The 26,335-nt window shown below is 38.8% G+C and overlaps 2 protein-coding genes across 14 annotated transcripts in view; one reads left to right on the plus strand and one right to left on the minus strand.

Moving 5' to 3' along the window:
- Xxylt (Xyloside xylosyltransferase) overlaps nucleotides 1–26,335 on the minus strand; it is a 167,718-nt gene that overhangs the window by 114,818 nt on the left and 26,565 nt on the right. The window contains exon 4 of one of the 11 annotated variants that reach the window (XM_072297143.1): nucleotides 13,635–13,670. The exons of 5 other annotated variants lie outside the window; for them this stretch is intronic. In XM_072297143.1, coding sequence (XP_072153244.1) covers nucleotides 13,650–13,670 — 21 coding nt within the window. In that variant the 3' untranslated portion in view covers nucleotides 13,635–13,649. Of the gene's footprint in view, nucleotides 1–13,634; nucleotides 13,671–13,967; nucleotides 13,998–19,024; nucleotides 19,259–20,033; nucleotides 21,199–25,163; nucleotides 25,185–26,185; nucleotides 26,204–26,335 lie in introns of those variants that run through there. 5 more of the 11 variants (XM_072297144.1, XM_019052958.2, XM_072297140.1 and 2 more) reach the window with 5 other exon arrangements.
- On the plus strand, nucleotides 4–26,326 carry LOC140224055 (uncharacterized). 3 transcript variants are annotated; one of them, XM_072297147.1, is made up of 4 exons: nucleotides 20,289–20,409; nucleotides 24,034–24,217; nucleotides 24,685–25,346; nucleotides 26,187–26,326. In XM_072297147.1, the coding sequence occupies exons 2-4, from the start codon at nucleotides 24,037–24,039 to the stop codon at nucleotides 26,205–26,207; spliced, it is 864 nt and encodes a 287-aa protein (XP_072153248.1). In that variant the 5' UTR covers nucleotides 20,289–20,409; nucleotides 24,034–24,036; the 3' UTR covers nucleotides 26,208–26,326. The 3 variants fall into 3 exon arrangements, with proteins under 3 accessions (XP_072153247.1, XP_072153248.1, XP_072153246.1); XM_072297146.1 differs by lacking the exons at nucleotides 20,289–20,409; nucleotides 26,187–26,326 and adding an exon at nucleotides 4–1,766 and having other exon boundaries at nucleotides 24,685–26,044; XM_072297145.1 differs by lacking the exon at nucleotides 26,187–26,326 and having other exon boundaries at nucleotides 24,685–26,044.

Consider the following 26,335-nt stretch of genomic DNA (forward strand, 5'->3'; position numbering starts at 1 on the left):
GAATTCGTAAGAAATGGGTCGTCAATAAGCGCAGGATCTTAAAATAATGAATATCAGCACAAGGCATGATCCCCTTCCATCTCTGAATACTGCAATTTAAGTCTTACATATCCCGAACATCCCGAACATGCTGGTCTATCAAGATGATATACTCGCGTTTGGCAAGACAAAAGCTGAGCATGATCAAGCGGTACAAGCAATAATTGTTCAAAGAGCCAAGCAGTATAATATCAAATTCAGCATAAGCAAACTACACTACTGTGTATCTGAGGTATGATACGTAGGATTTATTTACAATGAAGCTGGCCTCAGATTTGAAAATGAGCGTATTGAAGCTTTGCTTGAAATCAAAGCTTGAAATACTCAGAAAAAACTTCAAAGCTGCATTGGAGTGTTCAATTTTGAACGGGATTTTATTCCTAACATGTCATCAGTAACCGCTCCACTTAGAGAACTGTTGAAAAATAATGTTGTGTTCCATTGGCGACCAGCGCATAATGAGGCTTCCAAGAAATTGAAGGAGTTAATTGCCTAAATCCCCTGTATTAACAAACTTCAATGTGAAAAAATCTAAAGAAATTCAATGCAATTCAAGCAAAAACGGTCTGGGTAGCATTTTACCTCGAAGCAAACGCCCCATAGCTTTTGCATCAGCCAGTCTTATTCCGGCTGAGAAAAATTATTCACAGTCTGAGAGAGAAATGAGAGTAATTGATTTTTCCGTTAAAACATTTCATAATTATATATATGGACATGATACACTAGTCAAAAGTGATAACGAACCATTAGTTGCAGTAATGTTAAAACTGATTGGAAAGATTGCTTCAAGTGTTCTACGAAGAATTTGCCTCAAACTTTTAAAGTACAAACTTAAAACAGAATATCTTCCTGGCAAGTACATGTTCACAGCTGATCAATTATCTCGATCTTTTCTTCCTGAAAGCTCTACAGATGGCAAGTATGCCACGGAAATTGTATACTCGATTTTCAAACATATACTTATGTTGGAACGGAGAAAAAACTCAATTCCTAAGTGAAACTAATAAGGATCAAGAACTCAAGACTCTGAAACACTTGTACTTGAGTGGTTGGCCAGATCATATAAAGCTAGTTTTAGATTGTGTTGAATGTGTTTGGTCCATCAAAGATGACATTAATGTTGATTCAGGTCTTTTCTTTTATTACGATCGTCTTTTTGTTCCATCTGACCTAAAAGAAACAATTCTGAATCTCCTCCATCAATCTCACATAGGACGTGTCAAGTATAGCGACTCCCTGACGTTGCTTGCCTCTCCTTTGTTCAGTTGGCACGGCTGCTCTGTTGGCCGGGGAAATTTCGAGTTTGCTTTGGAGCATCACTTGAGAAGTTCCCCTGGCCAATCAGAGGAGTGGATTGCTCGGCTGATCACTGGAGGGGGAAGCAACGAGTTGGTGAGGAATGAGAGTGCGTTTCGTCGGATTATTCGGTCTGTGTGCACTGTGAAGTATGGAATAAAAGTTTGTGTCATCGAATCAAATTGGGTTCTCTCTGCTCTCCCACCCGGCTAATCGCCAACCTTAACATGGTGCCGAAACCTCGGAGAACCCTTGAGGACTGAATAACCTGATATCGATTTTCCAACCTCGTCATGGACTTCTCACTGGTGGCCTAAATCCGAATCCCGACCTCGTGATGGACATTCCAACGGCAGCTAAATTCCACTTCTCAACCTCAGAATGCGCATGATCTCAACTCGACTACCCACCACACTTCTAACCTTAACCAGGTGAATCAATTTCTCAGTTCATGCTTTGTTCCCCAAATGTTCTTCTCTTCTTTTCAGGTTGCATAGCATCGTATTTTGTAAATGTCCCACTCAGAGGCGGAGGATGATATTACAGTTATTGATACGTTACTTGGTCCTAGTTCTTCCCAAGACTCTTTACGGCACTCTACACGTCCCACAAAACTCCCAAGCGCCCTTTCAGACTTTGTGGTCCCATCCAAAGTAGTCCGTAAATTAACTTTTAAAAAAACAGTTTCAGAAATGTCTAACAACAAGGAAAATGACCCACCAGGTGATAATGTGCCTCCGTCACACTTTAAACATTTTCCAATTATCTTACCCACAGTTTTCGACGGGAATAATGTGACTGTGGAGAAATTTATAGAGTCTTTGGATGCGGCAGTCCAAGTCAACAACTGGAAAAAAGAGTATGTGCCTCTCTTCGTTCAAAAATATTTAAAAGGTGCAGCGCTTGAATATTTTGAATTTTTGAAAACATCTTACCCTGCCCTCACCTTTGAACAGTTAACCGCTAAATTTAAATCTCAATTCAAAGACGTAGCCAAAGTTTCTCGACTCACAGTCCAATTAGAAAATTCAAAAGTTGATTCTGCGGAGGATCTAAAGGAATACTCCTTTAAAGTGCGTGCCATCTGTAAGAAAATCGATCCAAATATGTCGGATGCTCAGGTTATTTTTCATCTGTTAAAAGGCATGCCCATGGCTATTAAAACCACATTTTCCCTCTTCCCACATAGTGCGATGGATGAATTTGAATCCTCCTTAAAGAAGTTCGAACAGCGGCATATAAATTTAAACATTGCTAACATTAGTAAACCCTCGCATAATGAAACAGCTGAGCTCAAGCTGGATGAAATCATAAACAAAATATCTGCTTTACAAGCTAATCAAAATACCCAACCTCGTTCGCAAACGAATGATTCCTATAGACCGCAACAAAAGAAGAAAAAGAAATTCAACAATCAAAAATTTCCACACCCACCATTTTACCAACAACAACCTTTTCATCCAGGCCCAGTGATGCCATTTCATCCACCGTACATTCCATACCCTGCCCAACCACCGAAAACCCAAACCTATCCTAGTGCTACATGTCTTATTTGCGGGTGTGCGCATGATACAACCCAATGTAAAGTACGTTTTTGTGTTCACTGCCGAAAAGGCGGCCATCTAAAGAGAGATTGTTTTGCTTTAAAAAAGGATGGCAACAATCAAAATTTTTAGAAAGTGGTATTTTTAGAAATAAATCTAAGACGTCGATTCCCCATAATCGCAAAAGCTTCACGCCAAAGGCAATTGAAAACCCCTGTTCCTCTGGTGTTTATGAAGATCATTTTCCTCCTTTGTCTCGTGTGAGAAAGGACAGTCCTAAAATAGCTCGAAAGGACACCCATTTTAAACGCATGGCTCCGCAAACAAAGACTAAAGTCGCCAAAGAAACCTCTATGTGTACATTAAGCTTAGGCTTGTCTACTTTTATTGATGTGAAAGTTCAAAATCATAGCACCACAGCGCTTATTAATAGCGGCGCTAGTGTATCCGTTTGTTCTATCGCTATTGCAAATTTTGTTCTTTCTGCAAAAGGAAAGAAAGTCGACTTGAAAACAGCCAACAATGAATCGTTACCCATTGTAAAACGAGGTTTCTTATTGCTCAATATTGCCGGTAGAGAACTGAAAACCTATGTGTATGTTACCAAATCCTTATCGTCACCTTCAATTTTGGCCGACTCCTTTTTGAAAACACACCAAGCCATCATAGATTATAAATCAACTCACTCACCAAGGAACAACCTTTTCCGCCCCTTTTGTACATAAGCTAGAAAATAGTTTGTCTTCGTTAGAATACCCTTTAAGTTTACAAGTAGTAACTAAAAATACCACTTGTCTAGCACCATTATCAGTTACTGACGTGAACATTCATTGTGAGTTTCCAGCGTTTCAAACAAATTTCTTTTTTGAACCAAACTTCAAATGGTTGGAGTCAAAAAATTTATATATTAATAGATGTTGTTTAACTCAATTGTCTTTACCAGTTAAAAACCTCTCTCATCAAGAAATCATTTTATATCCGGATACACCCATTGGTACCATTTGCTTCAAGAAAAACTTGGAGTATTTTCAAAGAACAAACAACTTTGAAAAGAAGGCATTCTTAAATCTAATTAGAAAAGTAGATGCTGACCCTTTTCCTTGCAATAATATAAATGATGTTTCTATAAAGAACTCCAAATCACAGAATAGGAAAAATACTGCTAGTCCAGCTTTTCCACGCAGTAAATCTATTACTGGCACTGTTCCTGCTAGTACAGGTAGTGCACCTCCTTGCCAATCAACCAATTCCATTAAAATGGCAGGTTTGAAAAGCAAAATTATCACAGTTAATACATGTCGAAATATATGTGCAAGTAGATTTGTGGATACGCCTACATGCATTAACCGTGTCCTCCCAGCCCAAGAGCTGCAAATTAATTCTGTCATGGGTAATTATTTCACTCTACAATTCCAAAAAGCTGAAAATGAAAATGAAACTCACAAGAATGTTGTAACCAATATTACTTCCAATACAAATTCTAGTAATAGTATTCCAGAAAATTTGCTCCCTGTTGACAAATCGGGAACACAAATTTTCATCAATAGATCAATACCGCCACTTGTTTTCAACCAGGTCAAGGAAATCATACAAAACAACATTGAAGTCTTTGCATCCTCACAAATTGAAATACATAAAGCATGCTTGATGCCTGCTGAAATAAATTTAACAGATAACATTCCTGTGCATTCTCCTCCTTTCCACATGTCACCTATGGAGGATGAACAATTGCATTAATTCATTGATCAGTTAAAACAAGCTGGTATTGTTCGTGATAGCACTTCGCCTTATGCGTCCCCAGCCTTTTTAGTTACCAAACCTGGAGTTCCAAAAAAATCTACCAATTTATCGCTATCTGACAAAAGATTTGTTGTCGACTATCGTCGCTTAAATGCCAAGGTCATTCCAGACAGGTACCCATTACCAAGAATAGAATCCCTGATCACTGAGCTTCGTCAGTACAAATATTTCAGCAAATTTGATTTTTTGAGCGGATTTTTCCAACAAGAGTTATCTGAAAAATCTAGGAAATGTTCTGCCTTCACAATTAGTAGAGGTTTGTTCGAGTTTAACCGACAACCTATGGGCATTAAAAATGGATCATCATCATTTAGTAGGGCTCTGAACAAAGTGTTTGCCGACCTGTTGTATCACGGTGTCATAATCTTCATTGATGATCTGATCGTCTACAGCAAAGACTAGGAAACCCACTGACGTTAAGCTGTTAAATATCGTATTTGAAAGGCTAAAAAAACATTTCTTACGCCTAAAAACTTCGAAATCCCAAGTATGTTGCGAATCAATAGACATCCTAGGATATTTGATTAGTCACCAGTGTATCGCTCCATCAACCAAAAATTTAATTCCAATACTAAATGCAAAACCGCCAAAATCTTTGAAAGAATTAAGTTCATTTTTGGGATCCTGTTCTTTCTATCGTAAATTTATCCACAATTTTGCCAAGATTTGCTCCCCATTGTATGATCTCCTCAAAATCTCTTCCGACAAACAATTTACTTTAACACCTGCAGCAAAATCAGCGTTCAAGACTTTGATTTCTCTTTTCACGCAAAAACCAGTGTTGCAAAACTTCAATGAAGATCGTGAAACCGTGGTAATTGTAGATACTTCGAAATTGGCTACTGGCTCTATCCTTGCCCAGCGTAACCCAGAAACAAAAAAACTACATCCTATTGGTTATTTCAGTAAAAAACTTCAATCACAACCGTCTTGGGGTTCGACTGAACTTGAACTCCAGGGCCTAGCTTTAGCAGTGCCTCATTTTCGTGATTACCTATATGGCCGCAAATTTACAGTTTTTTCTGACCATGATAGTTTGGAGTATTTTACAACATTTAAAGAAAAGTCATCTAGATTAAACAAATTGGTATCAAAACTTGTCGACAATGATTTTGATGTAATTTACAAGAAAGCTTCTTCGCCAGCCATAAAGGCAGTTGACCATTTATCTAGATTCCCAGTAACCGCAATTATAGCCACTTTAGAAAAAAATATGCCAATTTCAAATAATGATTCAGCTTTAATATCCACTAATTTTAATTCAGAAGAATTAAAGGACCCACAAATTGAGATCATTGAGAAAGGCTATTATCTCTCCGGAAACAATTTCTGATTACAATGTTTTACGCCGAAGCCGTCGCTTTTCACTCAGAAATGATTTGATTTACCTAAATTCGTGGTGTAAAGATCAAGAGTCTTACGCTTTGTATGTGCCCAAATCCTTGATTAATTCTGTTTTGCACCATATCCATGATGACCTAGTTGCAGGATCAGCCCACTTTTCCTTCAAAAAATGCTACGATAGGCTAAAGAAACATTTCTACTGGCCAACAAAGCGGCAAGATTTAGCCACCCACATCTCCCGTTGTCATTCTTGTAACTTAAATAAGCCAGTAAAAGTTAAGTACGGTTTGCTGCAGCCCATTCCACCGCCATTAACTGGAAAACCTTTTTCTCACATAATTTGTGACTTCCTCGGTCCATTACCAAGTTCGTACGGTCACAAATATATTTAAATTGCCATTTGTACCCTCACCAAATATGCGATTACTAAAGCAACCCATAATGCTGACGCTAACACAGTTGCCAACTTTCTTATAAGTGATGTTATTTCTCAAAAAGGTTTTTTTAGTAAATTTTCAACCGACAGAGGCTCACATTTTGATAATGAACTTATCACAGAATTGTCTCACCAGTTAAGATTCCAAAAGCAGCACAGCACTGCTTACAGACCTCAATCACAAGGCTTAGTGGAGCGTCTGAATCAAACTATCGTAACAATTTTGAAACATTACACCAGTGAATCTAATAAAAATTGGTCAACCATTTTACCTTTTGTTACTTTTGCGTACAATTCAAATGCACAAGCCTCAACGGGCTATTCCCCATTCTACCTGGTCCATGGGTATGAGCCGGACACTTCTCTCACCGCATCCCTAGAACCCCTCAACCCTCCCGTTGATTTGTTGGAATCCATCGAACAATTACTAAAAATCAGACATGAAATGCCTGAAATCATAAAAAAAGCCCAGGAGAGGTACTAAGAACACTACGACAAATCTCATTTACCTTTAAATTTAACACCAGGTTCCCAGGTTTATGTAACTCTCTCAAGACCCAGTTCCAAATTATCACCCCTCTATCAAGGCCCTTACATGGTCGTCAAGAAAGTCTCTGGCTTCAATTATGAAGTTGCTATCCCAATGAGGGGAAAGTTATCAAATGAAATTTTACATGTCTCTCGATTGAAGCCTGTGCCCCCTAAAGCCCAATATGTTACTTCAGTACTTCCATGTCAGAGTATCTCTCGCCAACGCAAATATTATATTTAATTTCATATTGTAATACTCTCTACATTTTACTTATGGCACCAAATGTAAAGAAATTTTAGCTGTGATAAGGCTCTTTAAACTAAGATTAATTAAAAAGCTCATTAACCTTTTAAGCTGTGATATTATCGCTTTTTAATTATTGTTTCAGAAACTGTTATTTGCACACACTCTTGCTGATCCAGTTTCTGGGAACGATTCTACACTCTGGGAAGACCGCAGACTCCTTTTATCTGCTCAAACTACTCCAGCACCTCAATTCAAGCTGTTAATATGGGCTTATCACTGATTACCTCAACATCATGCAAAGAGTCCTGCTTATCTCAACCTGAACACATCTTCTTCACAAACAACTCTTAATCTAGATGGATATCTTCCTCTTCACGCAAAATTATCTTGCAATCCGTTGTCAATCAATCTTACCTTATTTTGTAGAATCGTCCTCTAGAAACAGTAGATTATTAACTTGTATCTTATCATAATTGTTAATTGTCATAACAAAGACAGAAAAACACTCTCATTCTAAAACCATCCTTTATTACGTTTCACTTGCTCACAAAAAGCATGCTTAACCTCTCATCCATCTTAGTCGTCGGAGGTCCTCCTCTCCCAACAGGGGGGGATGTCAAGTATAGCGACTCTCTGACGTTGCTTGCCTCTCCTTTGTTCAGTTGGCACGGCTGCTCTGTTGGCCGGGAAATTTCGAGTTTGCTTTGGAGCATCACTTGAGAAGTTCCCCTGGCCAATCAGAGGAGTGGATTGCTCGGCTGATCACTGGAGGGGGAAGCAACGAGGTGGTGAGGAATGAGAGTGCGTTTCGTCGGATTATTCGGTCTGTGTGCTCTGTGAAGTATGGAAAAAAAGTTTGTGTCATCGAATCAAATTGGGTTCTCTCTGCTCTCCCACCCGGCTAATCGCCAACCTTAACAGGACGCGACAATACAATTTTAAGAGCTCAGCTAGTCTATTACTGGCATGATATGTACTCTGACATCTCAAGGATAGTAGCTGATTGCTTCAACTGCCAAACAAACCACCCAGTAAAATCATCAGCACCAATGTTGACTCCAGGAATTCCTCATTTTCGCTTCGAAATATATGGCGTCGATTTTCTGGAAACACTTGGAAAAAATTATCTTGTAGTTGCTTACGTAAATTCAAAATCGCTTGAAATTTGCCCTGTTCAAAATAAAACAGCAAACGCAGCTATAGAGAAACTTCGTACAATTTTCCCAACTTTTAGTATTCCGAAAACTATCCAGTGGAGCGTCCCTAAAATAGTTCGATTCTAGTCTCGAGAAGTTACGTTTTATGGTTATAAAAGTGTTCCATTTGGTTCGAAAACACTTTTGATCATTTTTCAGATTTTAAGGTAAAGTTCAAGTGCTGCCGCATCGCACATCTGTGAAATTTGCGATCCCGATAATTGACGTTTTTGGCGATTTGATGATTTTTATTTATTGACGAAGCAGTCACGCTAGAGCCCCTTTGAGATAGTAGCCTCCTAACACACTAATTTTGATATAAATTAAACTTTTTGACGAGCTAGACAGGGAAGTATGTTATAGAAATTCGGAAACTTGGCCGAAAACGCTTATCAGGCGCAGATGGGATACGAATCGGCGAGTTGACAAATTTTTTAAAGTTTGAAGGAATATTGCTATTGTCGTAAAAATTTAGGGTAGTTGACTTCTAATAGACTACTTTTGATATAAATTACACATCTAAGCGTGGAGATCGCGGAAGTATTTTTTAAAAATTCGGAAACTTGACCGAAAACGCTGTTTTGGCGCAAATATACATTTTGGCAAAAATTGATTACTTTTTTAATTTTCGAAGAAATATTGCTGGCGTTGTATGAACTGAAGGCAGTCGACTTCGAACAACATAATGTTGACGAATAGTTTTGGTCCCAAAGACAGATAGTTTAGATTCCGACATTATGGCTTGCAGTGTGCGTTACGCAATAAGTCTCTTCGGGTAATGTCCCTTAACAATGCGTAAATTTTTTGTCTCTGGGACCAAAACTATTATTTTTTGTCAAAACTATTTTGTTAGTAGTCGACTACCTTCGGTTCATACAACGCCAGCGATCTTCCTCCGAAAATTAAAAAAGTAATCAATTTTCGCCAAAATGCATATATTTGCGCCAAAACAGCGTTTTCGGTCAAGTTTCCGAATTTTTAAAAACTACTTCCGCGATCTCAACGCTTAGATGTGTAAATTATATAAAAATTAGTCTATTAGAAGTCAACTACCTGTTGTGAATGTAGATTTGTCAACACTGTGCTATCGAGTCCGCCATCTTGTTGTCTCTCTGTCTACCGCACCGTACACCTGTTGTTGTCAACTGTCCCCGATTCACTCTTTCGGAAATAAAGATTTTTGTGTCGTGAATTCAAGCTCAGTCGTTATTTATGGCGTACCCCAACTTACCTCGTTAACTCTTGTCACCGACCGGACTTCGTACAAAGCATTGGCGACGAGATTAAAACGGATAAATGTGCGTCACCCTAGTACCCTTCGTGTCGCTTGTCAACCACGTTGTCCTTGCCGTCAATCGTTAACCGGTGCCAGTGTTACTTGCTATCTGTTCTCCTTTCGGTTTCCGCGATTTGAACTCGTCTCTAGCGAATCTTTCGTTCTCGTTTTCCGTCGCATAACATAGCTACTTTCGACATGCCGCGTGGACGTGGAAGAAATAGGCAAAGCACTTCTGACTCAAGCGTAGAGCGTTCTCACTCTCAGAAACCTATTCAACAGTATCATGGTAAGCTGGAACCATTCACTCCGAACACAAACTTAGCAGTTTGGCTTGAACTTCTCGATAATTTTTGTGATTGGAACAATGTTAAATCATTGGACACGAAGAAGCAAGTTCTTCTGAACCACCTTTCTCTCGAAGCTTAAAGCATTCTTCAGACAAATCTGTTACCTAACAAACCAAAGGATAAGTCTTTTCAAGAATTATTGAAGCTAATGAAGTTCCATTTCGAACCACCTACCCTAAAGTTTACTAAAATTCAAAAGTTCGAGTCAAGGAACCAACAAGATTCTGAGTCTGCATCTAAATACGTACAAGAGCTCCGTGCTCTAGCGGATAAGTGTGATTTCGGTGAGAATTTGCATGACCGTCTACTGGTTCGTTTCGTTAATGGCCTCCAGTCTAGTGCGCTGAAGAAGAAATTGTGGAACATTCCGGACCTGACTTTGGAAGACGCGCTTACTAAAGCCATCCACGAAGAAGTCATCCTCACAGAGTTACCAGAATTGAAATCTCAAACCAAGTTTTCCTCACCCTCATCTTCTGAAACAGTCCAGAAAGTCACACACCCTGCCAAAAAGAAGAAGAAGTTCGCCAAAAGTACATCAAATTCCTCAAACAACAATCAACCCTCGTTTCCTAACCGTTATCCTAGCTCCTCGTCTCCCTCTGATACCAGTTACCAATCCAACAATTCCCACAACAGTCAACAACCAAAGTTTCGTCAACCTTATACTTGTTAATGTCAGCATTCGTGTTGTAGTCGTTCGAACCAGAATCAGAACCAACACAAGAATCCTCAAACCACTGTTCCTTGCTGGCGTTGCAAAAGATTACATAACCCCAACTCTTGCCCAGCAAAAGGATGGAAATGTAATCTCTGCCACGAAATCGGACACATTTCTAAGGCGTGCCATAGAGCAACAACAGGCGCTATTCATGACTCAGTTCATCCATCGAACGAGTTCCATGCTGTCATCGTGGGAAGAGTTCTTGAAGCAAATCAGCTGTTCGTCACTAATCAAATGATCTCAGATCGTCCTTCTCAACCCTCTAAAGTCCTCTGTGGTAATTCATCTCAGTCTACAGATACTTCTTCAAGTCACAAGTCACCCAACACATCATCGTCAACCTGTCCTCACACTTCTCGTCACACCAAGTTGCCTCGATCAATCATCGGTCACTCATCTAAATCTCCTGTCACCAATAAATGCTCAAGAGCTGCTGTCAACAACCTCGATCAGTTTTGTGTACCTAGTTCGCAAAGTGCTTTACATGGACTGAAAATTGCTAACATTGCTGAAAATTACGCGCGTGGAAATAACTCAAATTCTATTGTTGCAAATTTACCTACCGGAAACCTTAGTTCACCAAATCGAGCTCCGTACCTGAGAACAATGCTCATTAATGGTGTTGACATTAAGTAGGAAATTGATTGCGGGTCCCCTTATTCAATCATGTCAATGCTAGAGTTTCAACAGAAATTTCCTAAATTAGTAATTTCACCCTCCTTTGTTCAACTTTATGGTGTTGATAACTATGGCTTGAATACAGTCGGCCAAGTGATAGTGAAAGTTCGATACAAGGGTAATGATTTTAATTTACGTTTAATTATAGTTAAGTTCTCCAAACCAGCCACAATGCTCTTGGGAAGAGAATGGTTAAACATACTTGAACCACAATTAAGAGATACTATTCTCAATGACACACCTCCTAATGAAGTAAAACAAATCAGCACTTCTAATTTGGTAGAAAAATACCGTCATAAGTTTTCTCGGGTTTTCAATGTGCATAAGTCTGAAGCAATTTAAGGCTTTCAGGCTAGACTGGTTCTTATGCCTAACGCTACTCCTATTTTTCATAAATATTACGAATTACCCTAGAGTCTCTGCGAAAGAGTCGAAGTTAAGCTGGCTGAAATGGTGAAAAACAAAAGATTAGAACCAGTAAACCATTCGAACTGGGCATCACCAATTTGGCCCATTGTCAAAAAAAATAACGAAATTAGGATTGTAACAGACATCCGTAGAATGATTAACCCTCAGCTTCAAATGGATCACTATCCTTTACCCAAACTTGAAGACATTTGGGCCACCCTTGCTAATTGTTCCTATTTTACCAAAATAGATTTAACTGAAGCTTATCTTTAGCTAAGAGTTGCTCCGGAGAGTCAAGAGTTATTAACCGTTAACACTCCTTGGGGTTTATTTCGATTTAATCGCTTGCAATATGGCGTTAAGGTAGGACCGCCAGTTTTCCAAAGCGTTAAGGACACCCTTTTGGCTCGCATGAGACGTGTAGCTAAATTCTTGGATGACATTGTTGTAGGGGGAGATAGGGGTGTTCAAACGAATTCTTGCCGGAACACTATCGACATCGTCTGTTATTGAAACTGGCGGCAGTACCGACAGTGGCGATGATATCGACAACAGCCGGCCTTATCGGAATTTTGAGAGCTCGCACTCAATGCATTGTTGCCCCGTGTGTCGGTTTATCAGATTGCCTGGCGCGGCGGCGCGTAAAATAGATGTACAAATGGCAACATCTTGTTTTCGCCAGCTCCGAAAACTCTGATCGCTATCGGTAAGAGCGCTCTTATCGTAACTTTTTCTTAACGGAACTGTTTCGGTAGCTTACCGACAACCGATAGAACAGCCCTAGGGGGAGAAAGCTATGATGAGTGTTTAAAAACTACGCTGGAAGTTTTGGACCGTCTAAATGTGCACCACGTTCAAGTTGGTCTTCCAAAGTGTCTTTGGTTAGTTACTGAAATAGAACTATTAGGTTACAAAATAAATAAAACAGGAATTCACCCCACTGAAGAGAAAATTGAAGCAATAATTCATGCCAAAGTACCTACAAATGTTTCTGAACTAAGATCTTATTTAGGCCTTGTTAACTTTTATTCTAGGTTCTTACCAAATTTAAGTACTCATCTTAAGCCACTTAATCAACTGTTAACAAAAAACCAAAAATTTGAGTGGACAACTGAATGTCAATTCGCTTTAGATTTCATTAAGGCTAAGTTGTGCGATAAACATGTTTTAGAAATTTATGATCCTCAAAAACCAATGGTAGTCTGCTCTGACGCGTCACCATTTGGTGTTGGTTCAGTCCTGTGTCACGTTGTTAATAATCTAGAAAAACCTGTCATGTACGCTTCAGCCTCCCTGTCACCCACACAAAAACGCTACTCACAACTGGATCGAGAAGCACTAGGCGTAGTTTATAGTGTTAAGAAGTTCCACAAATATCTTTATGGAAAACATTTTATATTAGTCACCGATAATCACCCTTTGAAAACCTTATTGTGTAAAGGAATACCTGTCATTGCGTCCCCCAGAATTCAAAGATGGTCAGTCACACTAAGTGCATATAATTTCACAGTAGAACATAGAAAGGCAATCTTATTAGCCGCCCCTGATGCTCTTTCTAGATTGCCACTTGAACAAGAGCTAGTAAAAGTAATCAACTCTTACATTGAAATAATGCCTGATTTACCTGTTACAAGCGCTGTTGTAGCCACAGCAACCCAGGAAGATCTCCTCCTAAGCCAAGTGCATAATTTCGTGTTGATTGGTTGGCCTAACTCTATCGAAGATAAAAATCTTGTACCATTCTTCAAAATTAAGGAATTTTTGTCCTTGGAGGAAGAAGTCATTTGGTTTGGTGATCGCGCTGTCATTCCCAATAAATTACAGAAAATCGTTTTAAATTATTTTCACAAATCGCATCCGGGAATAGTTAGGATGAAGTTATTGGCAAGGCAAAATGTTTGGTGGCCAAGCCTAAACTCAGATATAGAAAGCATTAGCAAATCATGTGAAGCATGCCAATCACTAAATTTTAAACCTTTATCTTGTGAATCTGTGTCCTGGCCCGTCACAAGTTCTCCTTGGGAGAGAGTCCATCTTGATCATTTTTATTTCGATAATAATATATTCTTTCTCTTAGTTGATACTTATTCTAATTGGTTAGATGTCTGCCAAGTTAAGTCCACTTCTGCTGAAAGTGTTATAGCTAAGATAAGTTCACACATTTGTACTTTTGGGCTCCTAAAAGAAATTGTAAGTGATAATGGTCCGCCGTTTGATTCGGCCGAATTTTTAGATTTTTGTACAACCAACAATATTTTGGTGTCGAAATCCCCACCGTATCATCTGAAAAGCAATGGTATTGCAGAGAGAGCAGTACGTACCATCAAAGGTGCTTTAAAGAAAGTTATCATGGACGCTAAAAATGCTGAAAAATCATACTCCTTAACAAATATTTTATCAGATTTTTTGCCTCACTACAGAAACTCCCCCGCGTTCAAATACTAGATACGGTAATAAATGGCAAAAAAGACCACCATTTATTCCCCTTTCTATAATCTGAACTCGGGGGAACTCATTTTGAATCAGTGGAAGAGGTCAAACAAGCCGTCAACACTTTCATCCCCAGCCAGTTAAAAAACTTCTACAGGCGCGGTATCCAAAAGCTGTACTCTTGGTCTCACAATCAGTCTCAGGCCTGCTTGGATCGAGCTGGTTATGTGGAGAGGTGAGGTAAGCACCTTATTCTACAAAAACTTCTTTGACTTTTCGTCAGTGATGAACGACTGAAGCGTTGGCAGAGAATCTCTTCTCTTGTTGCGGACTTCAAATCTCCGCGGATTCGGAGGGAGCGGCGTGCACCTCGGCGCGTTCAAACGGCTCGCGTTCGGCCGCACATGGTCCGATTTTGTTGCCGTTTGTTTTGTTGAACTCAGTATATCCTAAGGAGGATTTTGAGCCCAAGTTTTTTAAAATTGGTCCATTCCTATCGATTTTAGAGAGGGGGGATACTTACTTATTGAACGCCCCTCGTAGGTAAAACATTAGACAAAAATTATTGGAAAACCATCTAAAATCGAAAAAACACTATGATGAACTGCTACAAGAAAACCTGAAAACATTATCCAGAATAATGCAGTACTGGTGAAACGAATAAAAGAGAAAATTGGACACCAGTCAAATTAACTGAGAAACATTCAGATGGATCCTACATCGTTGAAAAGCCAAATAAAATCAAAATCAGAGGAAAGGAGCAACATCTGAAACAATTTCAAAAGTCTAAGCAGCAGCTACATGATGATTTCTTGGTGTACGAGTTCCAAGAGGAATCAACCTTCACTTCAAAAAGAAGAGATTATTCAACAACTCTACGAAGAAAAGAAACTGCAACTGCAAGAAAGTGAAGCATCCTCTCCAAAAATCATAGAACTTGATACTGAGCATCCAAGTCCGTCTCGTCAATCTCTAGAGAATAAAATTGATACTTCAATTTCAAACTAGCGATTACTTGAGCAACCGATTGTGACTCCGCAATTAGATAAGCCTCCAGTAACTGTCCATCTGAGTGTGCCTGAACAACCAAAGCAGATCGCTCAGGGTGTGAGAAACCCAATTTATCTCCTATCATCGTAAATCATCTTTTTTATTTTTTCTGATAATGCTAATGATACGTCTTCAGCTCTTACTCTCTTTTATCTTTTTTGTGAACAATTCAATCTCGCCTGGAGCCTCGGCCCGATCAAATCAAAGGCATCACTCTCACTCTTGGTCTTGGTCTTGGCTTGTCTCAACCCTCACCTCAACTCTACTGTGCTCTAGGTGAATCGTTTCTTGAATTATTTCATATATTTTGCCTTTTCCGATTCTTTTTCAAATTCAAAATAGAATCTTACCATTTTTTCATGTAAATATTGCTCAGAAATAAATTGAGAAAAACGCCTATATTTTTGTCCTTTTTCTTTTCTTAAATATTAAAATAAGACCCATCAGATTACAATGGTGCATTAATGTATAAATCAGTTTGCTAAATTTTGCTCTCCCACTCTATTTCGATAGGTGTGGTTGTCCAAATACTTGGATTTTCACTTTGTGGGGTGAATTTCAGGGTAAGTCGTCAACTATATCTTAGCAACTGCTCCTCCAGTGATGAGAATTATTCCATGTAAGAGTAAGCCGCAAAGATATGAGGATACGCACTATCTGAAATCAGGTCTGTCACTGAAGGAAGGAGATCCATTCCCTGTAGTCTTTTTAATAATGTGTGGTCAAAGACATTGAATAGAGTGATTAAACACCACACAACTCTCAATTTATGGTATGCTTACATGAGCAAATTCGTGAAGATTGATGAACCGGGCAAGAGACAAGAATGTTTATGTCCCGATGATAATTTTTAAACTTTGACTACATTAAGCCTTAACGAACTACTATTTTTGGTTTATTTGTTTTATTATCTATCTACACAGGAAACTAATACACGACACAACAACGGATCATGAACTAATGGCACATTTTGTTCTTCCCAAAATGAGCCAGAAATAGCAGTTCTTCATTGAAAATTGTAGTCAACTTAGTGTCTTCAATTTCAAAATAGTGTTGTTTCAGTTTGTGATATTTATTTGTGATAAATGTAATATTAAGTACCAAATGCTCTCAGCATTTTGCTGAAAACATATTTAAGTGCTGTGTTATTTCAATTTTATAGAGGAAAGTAATGACATGACAAAAACTCATTTCATCGAATTCACTGCACTGCAATGTGCAGAAAAATTGAGGCACTGGGTGCAAGAATGGCACTTCTTGGTTGTGGTGGTTCAAAATCTCTACTAATATTTCATCAGTGAAGGAAATGCATGGATTTCGTTGAAATTTGTACTGAGATATTTTTCATGATCCTGCAATTTTCTGAGAAAAAAATCCTTGAAATTTACCATTAGAAACCACTCTACTAAACAAATATGAGTGACATAGATTCTGGAACATCGTTAAAAAGAGGTGCCCTTCTCGAGCGCAGCGACTTTAATCACAGAGCCGCCTAAAAATGCAAAGGAATTAAGAGCAATTACTTACCCATACTTTTTGAAAATACGAGAGGCATTCGTAAAGAAAGGATATATCTTTATTTTCTCCGGAACTAATGAAGATAAATTAAATCGGTAAAAATTGTTTTTACCGCCATACTCTCAGCTTTTCAAAAAGCCTTTGTTTTTTAAATTTGGGTTACCGGTACCCGAGTTACGTCAATTTTCCCGCGCCCATCTCTCGTCACTGCATGTCCAAAATATTCGAGCGCGGCGGTGGCGGTGCTCCTCAGACGAGTACATGTTTTCACCGTAAAGAAGGTTGTGACACAGTTAATTGGTTACATATGTGAAACTTTCAGGCTTTGAATTGTCTTACCTTACTTTTCGACATAATATCCACCCAGTTAAACACATTTCTGATACCGTGTTAGCAGTTTGCGGATTCCATTTTCAAAAAATTGCGCATCCTGTCGTTGGAACGATTTTTTTACAGCTTCTTGCAACTCTGCGTCGGTGGAGAGCTTTTGGCCACTCATAAATTCTTCTTTAACGCAAGAAAAAGATGAAAATCGCTTGGAGGAAGGTCCGGTGAGTACAATGGATGAGGAAAAAGGTCCCATTTGAATGAGGCGAACAAGTCTTGAGTCACATGAGCCACATGAGGTCTAACGTTGTCTTGAAGGAAAAAAACTTGACGAGACAAACGACCGGGCCGTTTTCGCTTGATCGCTGACTCAATTTTTTTCAAAACTTCACAATATCTTGCGGCATCGATCGTTTTTCCTCTCTCCAAGAAATCGATCAGTAATGTTCCTTGAGCGTCCCAAAACACCGTAGCATGTACTCGTCTGAGGAGCTCCGCCGCACTCGAATATTTTGGACACGCAGTGACGAGAGATGGGCGCGGGAAAAATGACGTCACTCGCGAACCGGTAAACCAAATTTAAAAAACGAAGGCTTTTTGAAAAGCTGAGAGTATGGCGGTAAAAAAAATCTTTACCGATTTAATTTATCTTCATTAGTTTTGGAGAAAATGAAGATATATACTTACTTTACGAATGCCCCTCGTAAACAGTATCCACGATCGCCAGTCACAAACAAGTGACTGAAGTATTGATTTCGAAATTTTTGAGCAGATTAAATAACATTAAGTTGCAACTCGCAAATTAGTTTGATAATAATGCTTGAACATTACGTTATTCAGTGGAATAATCTTAAATCTTGGTTGTTCTAAACAGCCGAAATCGTTGCCCCTCTTTTTCAGCTTTCCATCAAATCCTTCTCTTAGATCAAGATGGAAATTAGCATTAAGTAACTCTCTCGTAACTTTTATATGCCTTTTTAAGTACAATATACATAACATTATTCCTCGTTTTTACCCTTGATTTATATGATTGACCTCATTTTAAATCCTTTTTGTACCTTTTACAAACTTCTTATTTACGCCGTCATCTTTACAAGCTGCACGCATTATAAGAACATCCGTCTGATACGCAGGTCACTTTCCTCAAATTCTCAATTATGAAGCGTTTTTCCCAGTCAGTCATGACTGTAGAGAAACGAAAATTGTTCAGAGTAATAGTAAATTTCATGCTCTTAACATGTGGTACTTGTAAATTCTGCCGAAAATTAACGAGTGATTCGCGAAAATCCGAGCGCGCAACTGATCTTTCCAAGTACGCGCAACGCCGGCTCGTGCTGCATGGGGCTCAGTCGCGAGCTCCCACCCCTCCCGCCTATCACGGAGTCCCGCCGCATTGGCCTCGCTCACCTGACACAGCGGAGATAGGGAGTGCACGGTCTACTCTATTCAATGCCTTTGGGTGTGGTCCTCGCAATTGGTGCCGAAACCTGGGAACCCAATTGCGAGAAGCACACCTTATTGCAAACTAAAAGGAGTGGATCTCCTTCCTTCAGTGACAGACCTAATTCCATATTGAGTGTATCCTCATATTTTTGCAGCTTACTCTCACACGGAAGCAATTCTTATCCCTGGAGGAGCAGTTGATAAGACATAGTTGACGACTTACCCTGAAAATCACCCACAAAGTGAAAATACAAGTATTTGGACAACTACACCTGTCGAAATAGAGTGGGAGAGTGAAAATTAGCAAACTGATTTATACATTCATGCACAATTGTAATCTGAAGGGTCTTATTTTAATAATCAAGAAAAGAAAAAGGACAAAAAATATAGGCGTTTTTCACAATTTATTTCTGAGCAATATTTACATGAAAAAATGGTAAGATTCTATTTTGAATTTGAAAAAGAATCGGAAAAGGCAAAATATATTAAATAATTCAATATAGGAAATAATTCAAGAAACGATTCACCAAGAGCGCAGTAGAGTTGAGGTGAGGGTTGAGACAAGCCAAGACCAAGACCAAGAGTGAGAGTGAAGCCTTTGATCTGATCGGGCCGAGGCTCCTAACGAGATTGAATTGTTCACAAGAAAGATAAAAGAGAGTAAGAGCTGAAGACGTATCATTAGCATTATCAGAAAAAATAAAACAGATGATTTACGATGATAGGAGATAAAGTGGGGTTTTATCGGTTTATCACATCGGACGAGGAAAACCACAAAATACGAATTGCAGAAGGCCAGTTGAGCGTCCAGTTTGCTTTATAGATTAAAAAGTAATGCATTTTGCACCTGTTAAAAATTGTTGTGTGCCTAACGATCAATGAACTCTACACTCAACTTCAGGATTGTGCGCCTAACGCTCAAAAGCTCCCTATTAAGCTCCTAATGCATATTTTTAGAATTCTAAAAATACTTTAATAGGGGGACTGGTTGGTTAACCTGTCTAGGTTGTTGGACTTAGGGATATTGGCCCTGTGAGGCTGGTAACTTGTGCATCCTGTCGCGTTATCAGTAATAAAAACAATATCCCATGTAGCACAGATTGCAACAAATTGCAAGGTCACAGTAAAAAAGTTTCAACTTTGCAGTGTTGCAATTTGTTGCAATTTTTTCAGAACGAAAGTTTCAATTTTATTGAAATAAAATTGCAGTTTAAAGATGTCGGGCGGGTTGCTTATACTTAGAATGTAAGGCGCTAGAGTGTTGCAACTAGATTGAAATTAAGTTTAAACATTCGACCAGCCTGTACCAAGGTTAGGTTCTTCCCCCAAAGTACAAACACATACTTCAAAGAGGTGACAAATTGGAAAATTTTAAACATCGAATAAATATTGAAAGTTTTACAAATTGCTAAACATAGGTATAATTGAGATGAAAAATAAATTTTATGATTTATTCGCGATTGTGAGAGGGACCGAGGTGGGCGTTAATTAGTCGTAAGCGGTATGTTCTTCAGCTGAGAGATAAAGTTTTTGCTTTCCGCCGTTGAAATTCCCTAGCCTTGACGTCGATTTTTGTTGTTCAATGTGCTCGTTTGGCAACCGTGCTCTTTCGCCAGTTGCCAGCTGTTTATTTTCGCCCGCCATTTTCCAGCGAGGAACAAAGCTAGGAAGAAGTTTTAACGGATATTCTCGCCGATGTTCCCTCTCATCATCCCATCGGCATTCACATTCATCGGATCACGGTCACGCACACGCCACTTTCACTCCCACTAGTAAGTACGTAAATTAGAAGATATATGAGTTTTTTTGTTCAGTGAGTGTTAAACAATCGAGGTACTTTTGTGTTGTGAACAGAGTGTTTCCGCAAGTAGGTAATGACTGACCATCTATTGGTTTTTCCCAATATACTGATTTGATTGACAGGTTAGGTTAAGGGTTGCATGCATGCACTTGAGCAATGTCTGAAAATTACAGGAGGCCGGGTGAATTTAATTCTCAGTCTCGGTGGACAAAACGGAGGAGGTTGTTACCTAGCTATTCTTCTTCTTCAGAATCTTCTGATTATGAGAATGCAGTTGAGCTGGGTCAGACTGAGAATTCTGTTGCTCCTAGTCCCGAACATGTCTTACCCCTTGATCCAGTTTTCACAGAAGATAATTTTCCTGTTGATGAGGCAGCTTCTGGTCCTACAGAGCTTGAATCACAAGCAGGTTCGGAAATCGATTTACAATTTATCGAGGTATTTTCAGACGGTGACTACGCAGATTCTGAGGAATCTTCCTCTTCCGATGTACCGTCTGATACAGGTACGCTCTCAGATGAGGATGATGGTGATGATGATCCTGGTTATGATGATTCAGGTGATGTGATTGAGGCAGCTGCTGTTGTAGAGAGAGAACTAAGAGACTGGGCGTTGGAACACAACATCACCCTTTCTGCACTCGGTGATTTAGCCAGGAGATTGAGAGATTGTCACCCGCAGTGTTTTCAGAATTTGCACATTGATGCTCGAACCATTCTGGAAACGCCGAGGGGGAAGGTTGAACTGGTTCCTGTTCCTCCTGGACACCTCAAATATGTTGGAATAAAGGAACACTTACCTTTCATCTTAACTCACATACACGTGGGAATTGTAGTTATTTTTATGCTCTTCAATGTGGATGGCCTGAGTCTTCGAAACAGTAGTTTTTCTGAATTATGGCTTATTGTCATGTATTTCCCGGTCTTTCGGGAACTTCTTAATTCAGTTTTTCCTATTGGTCTTTATGGAGGACCAGGAAAACCGAAAAGAGTTGAAATTTTTCTTAGATTGTTTGTTGACGAATTACTGGAACTTCTAGAAAGTGGATTCCACTTCCAAGGGCGGCATTATGAATTCCGCATACCAGGCTTTTCCTGTGATGCTCCAGCTAGGGAATTCATAATGGGAACTAAAGGCCATGGAGGTTATTCCTGCTGTTCTCGATGTAAAATCGAAGGTATTACCTACGAAGGCAAAAGGGTCTACCTAGAGACGGACAAGGCCCTAAGAACAGACGAGGAGTTTAGGTCGAGGGCAGACCCTGAGTATCGTCACCCAGACGTATCCACCCCTTTAGAGGAGATCGAACAAATTGATTTTGGTAGGATGTTTGTTCTTGACTCGATGCATCTTTTTTTTCAAGGATTGTGCAAAACTCTGCTGCAAACATGGCTGAATGGGGGCAGGCCTCATAAGTTTTCTGTTGCTCAATGCGAATCCTTTTTCAACCGCATAAAGGCGTTGAAAGATCATATGCCCAATGTCTTCCAACGGAAACTTCAAGGAATGGCAGTTAAGAAGAAAACTGGCAAGGTATCCTTGAAGTGGAAGGCCACCGAGTACCGATCTTTTCTTTTGTACGTCGGTCCTGTGATTTTGAAGGATTATTTGTCGCCTGCAAAGTGTGACCATTTCTTACAGCTTCACATCGCAACAACAATTGTATTTTGCTCTAAATATTGTGCCGATCCAGAACTGCTGCAATATGCCAGGCGTCTGTTTCTGTACTTCATTCAGTCAGGCCAACATCCAGACTATTACGGTCCAGAATTAATGGTCATTAATTTTCATAGTCTTCTACATGTTGTAGATGATGTTGAATATTTCTCTCAGTTTATCCCAGATTTTTTAGCAAACGACATTTCAGCGTTTCCTCCTGAAAACTTTTATGGGATCATGAAACGCCTCGCCACGAGAGGCCCTGCAAGAGAATTGCAGCAACTGGTCAAGCGCCTCATTGAAAAGAACCATGGCAAGGCTGCAGAGAGATTGTATGGTTCGTCGGAGCAGCCTCAATTAGAGTTCAGAATCAGTCATAAAAATGGACCATTTCCCTTGTTTTGTACCGATCCCCAGTATAAGAAAGCAATTCTACCTAACTTCACATTCTCCACTGCCAATGAAGCCGACTGTTACTGTGGATTAGAAAGTGGTACCATTGTGAAAATAGAGAAGTTTGCTTTTTCAGAGTCAGAGGGAGAAGTTGTTTTGATTGGAAAAAGTTTCACGGACCTAACGAGTTTTTTTGGTGAACCTCACATTGATAGCTCTTGTTTTGGCATTTTCAAAGGGACAAGATTGTCAGATTTAAGATGGTGGAAAATCTCTAAAATCTCAACTCAATACGCAGCCTTTCCAGATGGTAAAGGACATACCATTCTTTACCCTTTGCTGCACTGTCTGAAGTTGCTTGCATGAATTTGTTTAGAGGTGTGTCCTCAATTGTACATAAAATCATCTTCTGTTTAAACTACTAGGTTTTGAAGTTTTTCTCTGAAACATTAAATTAATGATGTAAATGCTATCAATCATGTCGATATAGTTGTAAAGATTGATCAATAATTTCTTCTCACATAAAATAATAGCACCTTTAAGTTTCTTCTCATGTAAAGTTTTTTACCTTGAGTGCCTAGTTCATGCTCTTTGTTTGGAGTCTCATCTTCCCATTGTCAAATCAACAGTCTAAATGTACTGAATTATGTTGCTTTTTTTTTTGTCCAAATTTGTTTACTTGTCAAGTCTTTGTTGTAAGGCTTTATCTCCCCGATGATCATGATAGTTTGGTTCACAATAGTTTTTTTCCTAAATTTTAGCATCAATATGAGGATCATTGTACTCCATTTTAGTTTCCAGTAGTCATTTATTTATTTCTTCAATTAAATTTATGGTTCGCTATTTATCGTACTTGGGTTGTTTTAGATAATGTTCAATTTGCTTATATAATCTTTGAGATTTAGGTACTGATTATTTGAGCTACGTAATTTGTGATCAGTGCAACAAGTGACCAACTTTCATCCATTGAAAGTAAGTAAATTTGGATGCTTTATAACGATACAAGCATTTACAGAAAGTGCATGTATTATTTAATTTGCAAAGAACAGGTATGTTTAGAAGCATAAACAAACAAGTGTGGAAGTGATTGAAGCTTAATTTTAACTCTCTCTGGTTTGGCGATCAACAATCTTTTTCAGTATTATTATTAAGTTCCATTTCAAATTCTTGAAATTAAAAACTGAGCAGTCTTGCAAAAAGAGCCTCAAAATGTTGTAAATTTCATGAACGTTTGAAAGGGTTCTGTTAATATTTTTCCATTCGACCCACATTTCTAAGTAACTTGAATTTTGAGGGACATTGTTTTTCAACACTGATTAAATTATACGTGGGTTACTCTGAAGACAAGTTACTTTACCTTTGCGGCCTTGTAGTTGTGTCCTTTTTTCCCCTTAACGTTGTTCATCTGGTAAACGAGTTTGTATTATACATTAAAGTTCGATGCGTTTTTCATTTCAAATGTCACAAAAATCAATGTGATAATGTTTTTATTGGTTAATGTTCATGCCGTTAACAAGTCTTATTATTGCTTTCATCTTTCCAGGAAATGTTTTCAGTAGTAAAGAAACTGTTTGATGAAAGTTATGAAGTGGACACGGTTCCTAATATCTGGATCATAAATAAACATGAAATGAAATACCCCTGTGAGTCTGCTTTAACGGCTCTGAAATTAGCGTCCAAAGCCATCCCAATGGAGACGAATTATGAAATTGTCAAATCAACCTATGGTAAGTGCAAAAAGTAAATTTTCAAAATTCACCCATACTTCTTGTGACTTCATGTTTGATATAAATATCATTATTCAATAAACTATATATTTTTTAAATAGTCCTACCATCATGAAAATTGTGTGCTAACAAGAAATTCTGTCACAGATCTTATTGTGATATTATCAATCATAAGATTAATTTTTTTTTTCTCGGAAGACCCTCGACTTTGTAGTAGAAGCCTTAAAGTGTCAATTTTATTTTTTGCGCTCTGTCGGGTGTTATCTTTGAGTAGGTATTGAATGTAAAGGAACAAATAATGTTAATTATTGCCAGTTCAATTTTTTTCAATATGATACTCGCCCTTTCAAGTACCAGCAGTGTTAGCAAGGCTTCTTTATGTGCAATTTTACTGAACTTTTGTCTTGTTTGCTAAGTATTTTAGATTGTTTACATTGTTTCTGGTCATCCCTTTAACGCTGTTTCAGAAACATTTGAAGCAGCCTACGATGACTGTATTCGCCTAACACGCAATAGAAAATCTAAATCTTCCTCCGAAGGAGAGGAGAGAGGAAGAGGACGGAGGGTGAAGAAAAAAAAAATTGTAACAGACTACGAAACCAGCAAGGAAGAGGAACCTGAAGTAGTGCCTACACGGAAAGAGAAGAAGAATGTTGAGACAAAAGAGCTCGGTCCGCCGCCAAAACCCCCCCAACCTAAGCCCTCAACATGCAAAGGAGAAGTAAAGTCTACTAGCTCAGTAATTCCAACTCCTAAACCTAATTCGATTTTAAATCGGAGAATTCATTCGAAAAAATCATCGGCTGGAGATGAATCGATCGCTTTGAAAGGCTCCGCTGAACCATCGCAATTGAAACAGCCAATCTCGGAATCTGCAGAGCAGTCGAGCAATCATCAATTGAGTCCAGAAATTTCTGAATTAAATGGTGACTCAGGTACTTTCATGATGTCAGATGGTCCCTCAGACCTGGAATCACCCCGCAAATCAACATCGATGGTTAAACAAAATTTGTTCAAACCGGTGAAACTGATAAGATATAAGCAGGGAAAAAAATTAAGCACACGTGTCCACTACGATATCAATGCTCTGCAGAGGAAGCAATTATGCATTCCTTATGCGCCCTTTCTGGTAAGTGCTTTTCTCTTAAAATCTCTGTTCAGGGGTGCAAAAAAAAAATGCATTTTCAGTGTTCCTGCAAAATGTAGGAAACCATCAATTGTTTCTGCCAGATTTGTTGATAAATTTTCATTAAAGAACCATTCACCGCACATTTCATGCACTTCACAGACTCTGAAGTTTGAGACGTTCGATGAAAAGAAAATCGAAAAAGTGGAAGGACTAAGACTGTGGTCGTGGGAAGTGTGGGAACTCAAATTTGTTTGCATCCCTGTCCCCCCTAAAAAAATCATAAATCAGACCATTCAGTTGGTAGTAAATGATTGATTTAGGATAACCACAAATCTGTGGTAAAGTATTAAAACTGATTTTCTTCATCATTTTGAAACTCCAAGTGATCTTAATTCTATCGTAAGTTTTCAGGAAAAGACGTGTATTTACATAATAGTAAAATATAGAATTTGCCAGGTGCTTTCAATGAAGGTAGGAGACACCACGTGATAAGAAAAACATATAAAATTGCCCAATTCATCATGCAGCTGACGAAGGCAAAGATCAGTGCAAACCGATCTCTGGCTCAATCAGTTGCATGCTCACTTTCTTTTCTTAATTTTTAGACACCACAAGTTTAAAATGAAATTTTTCGGTCAAAATTTTAGCATTGATTTCTTGTCAAAGTATTTCTGCGGTGCAGAATCTTCATATCATTCCTTCTCATGATTTTCATCTTAAAACATAGTTTGCTGTCAGCTGCATTTTTCTACTCAAATAAGAATGATTTCAAACAAGTAGTGCTTCTGCTTGATTCTGAACCAGATACTCACTAAAGCACGAATTTTTTTTTTCTTCCAGGCGATGTTCTTGCATTACTAAAGGAGTCCAAAAAACAGAAGAATTAAGGTGGTGAAATAATCGCTACCCCGACTGAAATTCCTGCCGAGTGGGGAAATCTGGAGGTGCCAGAAGATTTGGCAGAGGCGCTGCCGCTCACAAAGCAAGAG

The sequence above is a fragment of the Bemisia tabaci genome, chromosome 2, assembly GCF_918797505.1.
Source record: "Bemisia tabaci chromosome 2, PGI_BMITA_v3".
In the NCBI taxonomy this organism is placed as follows: domain Eukaryota; kingdom Metazoa; phylum Arthropoda; class Insecta; order Hemiptera; family Aleyrodidae; genus Bemisia; species Bemisia tabaci.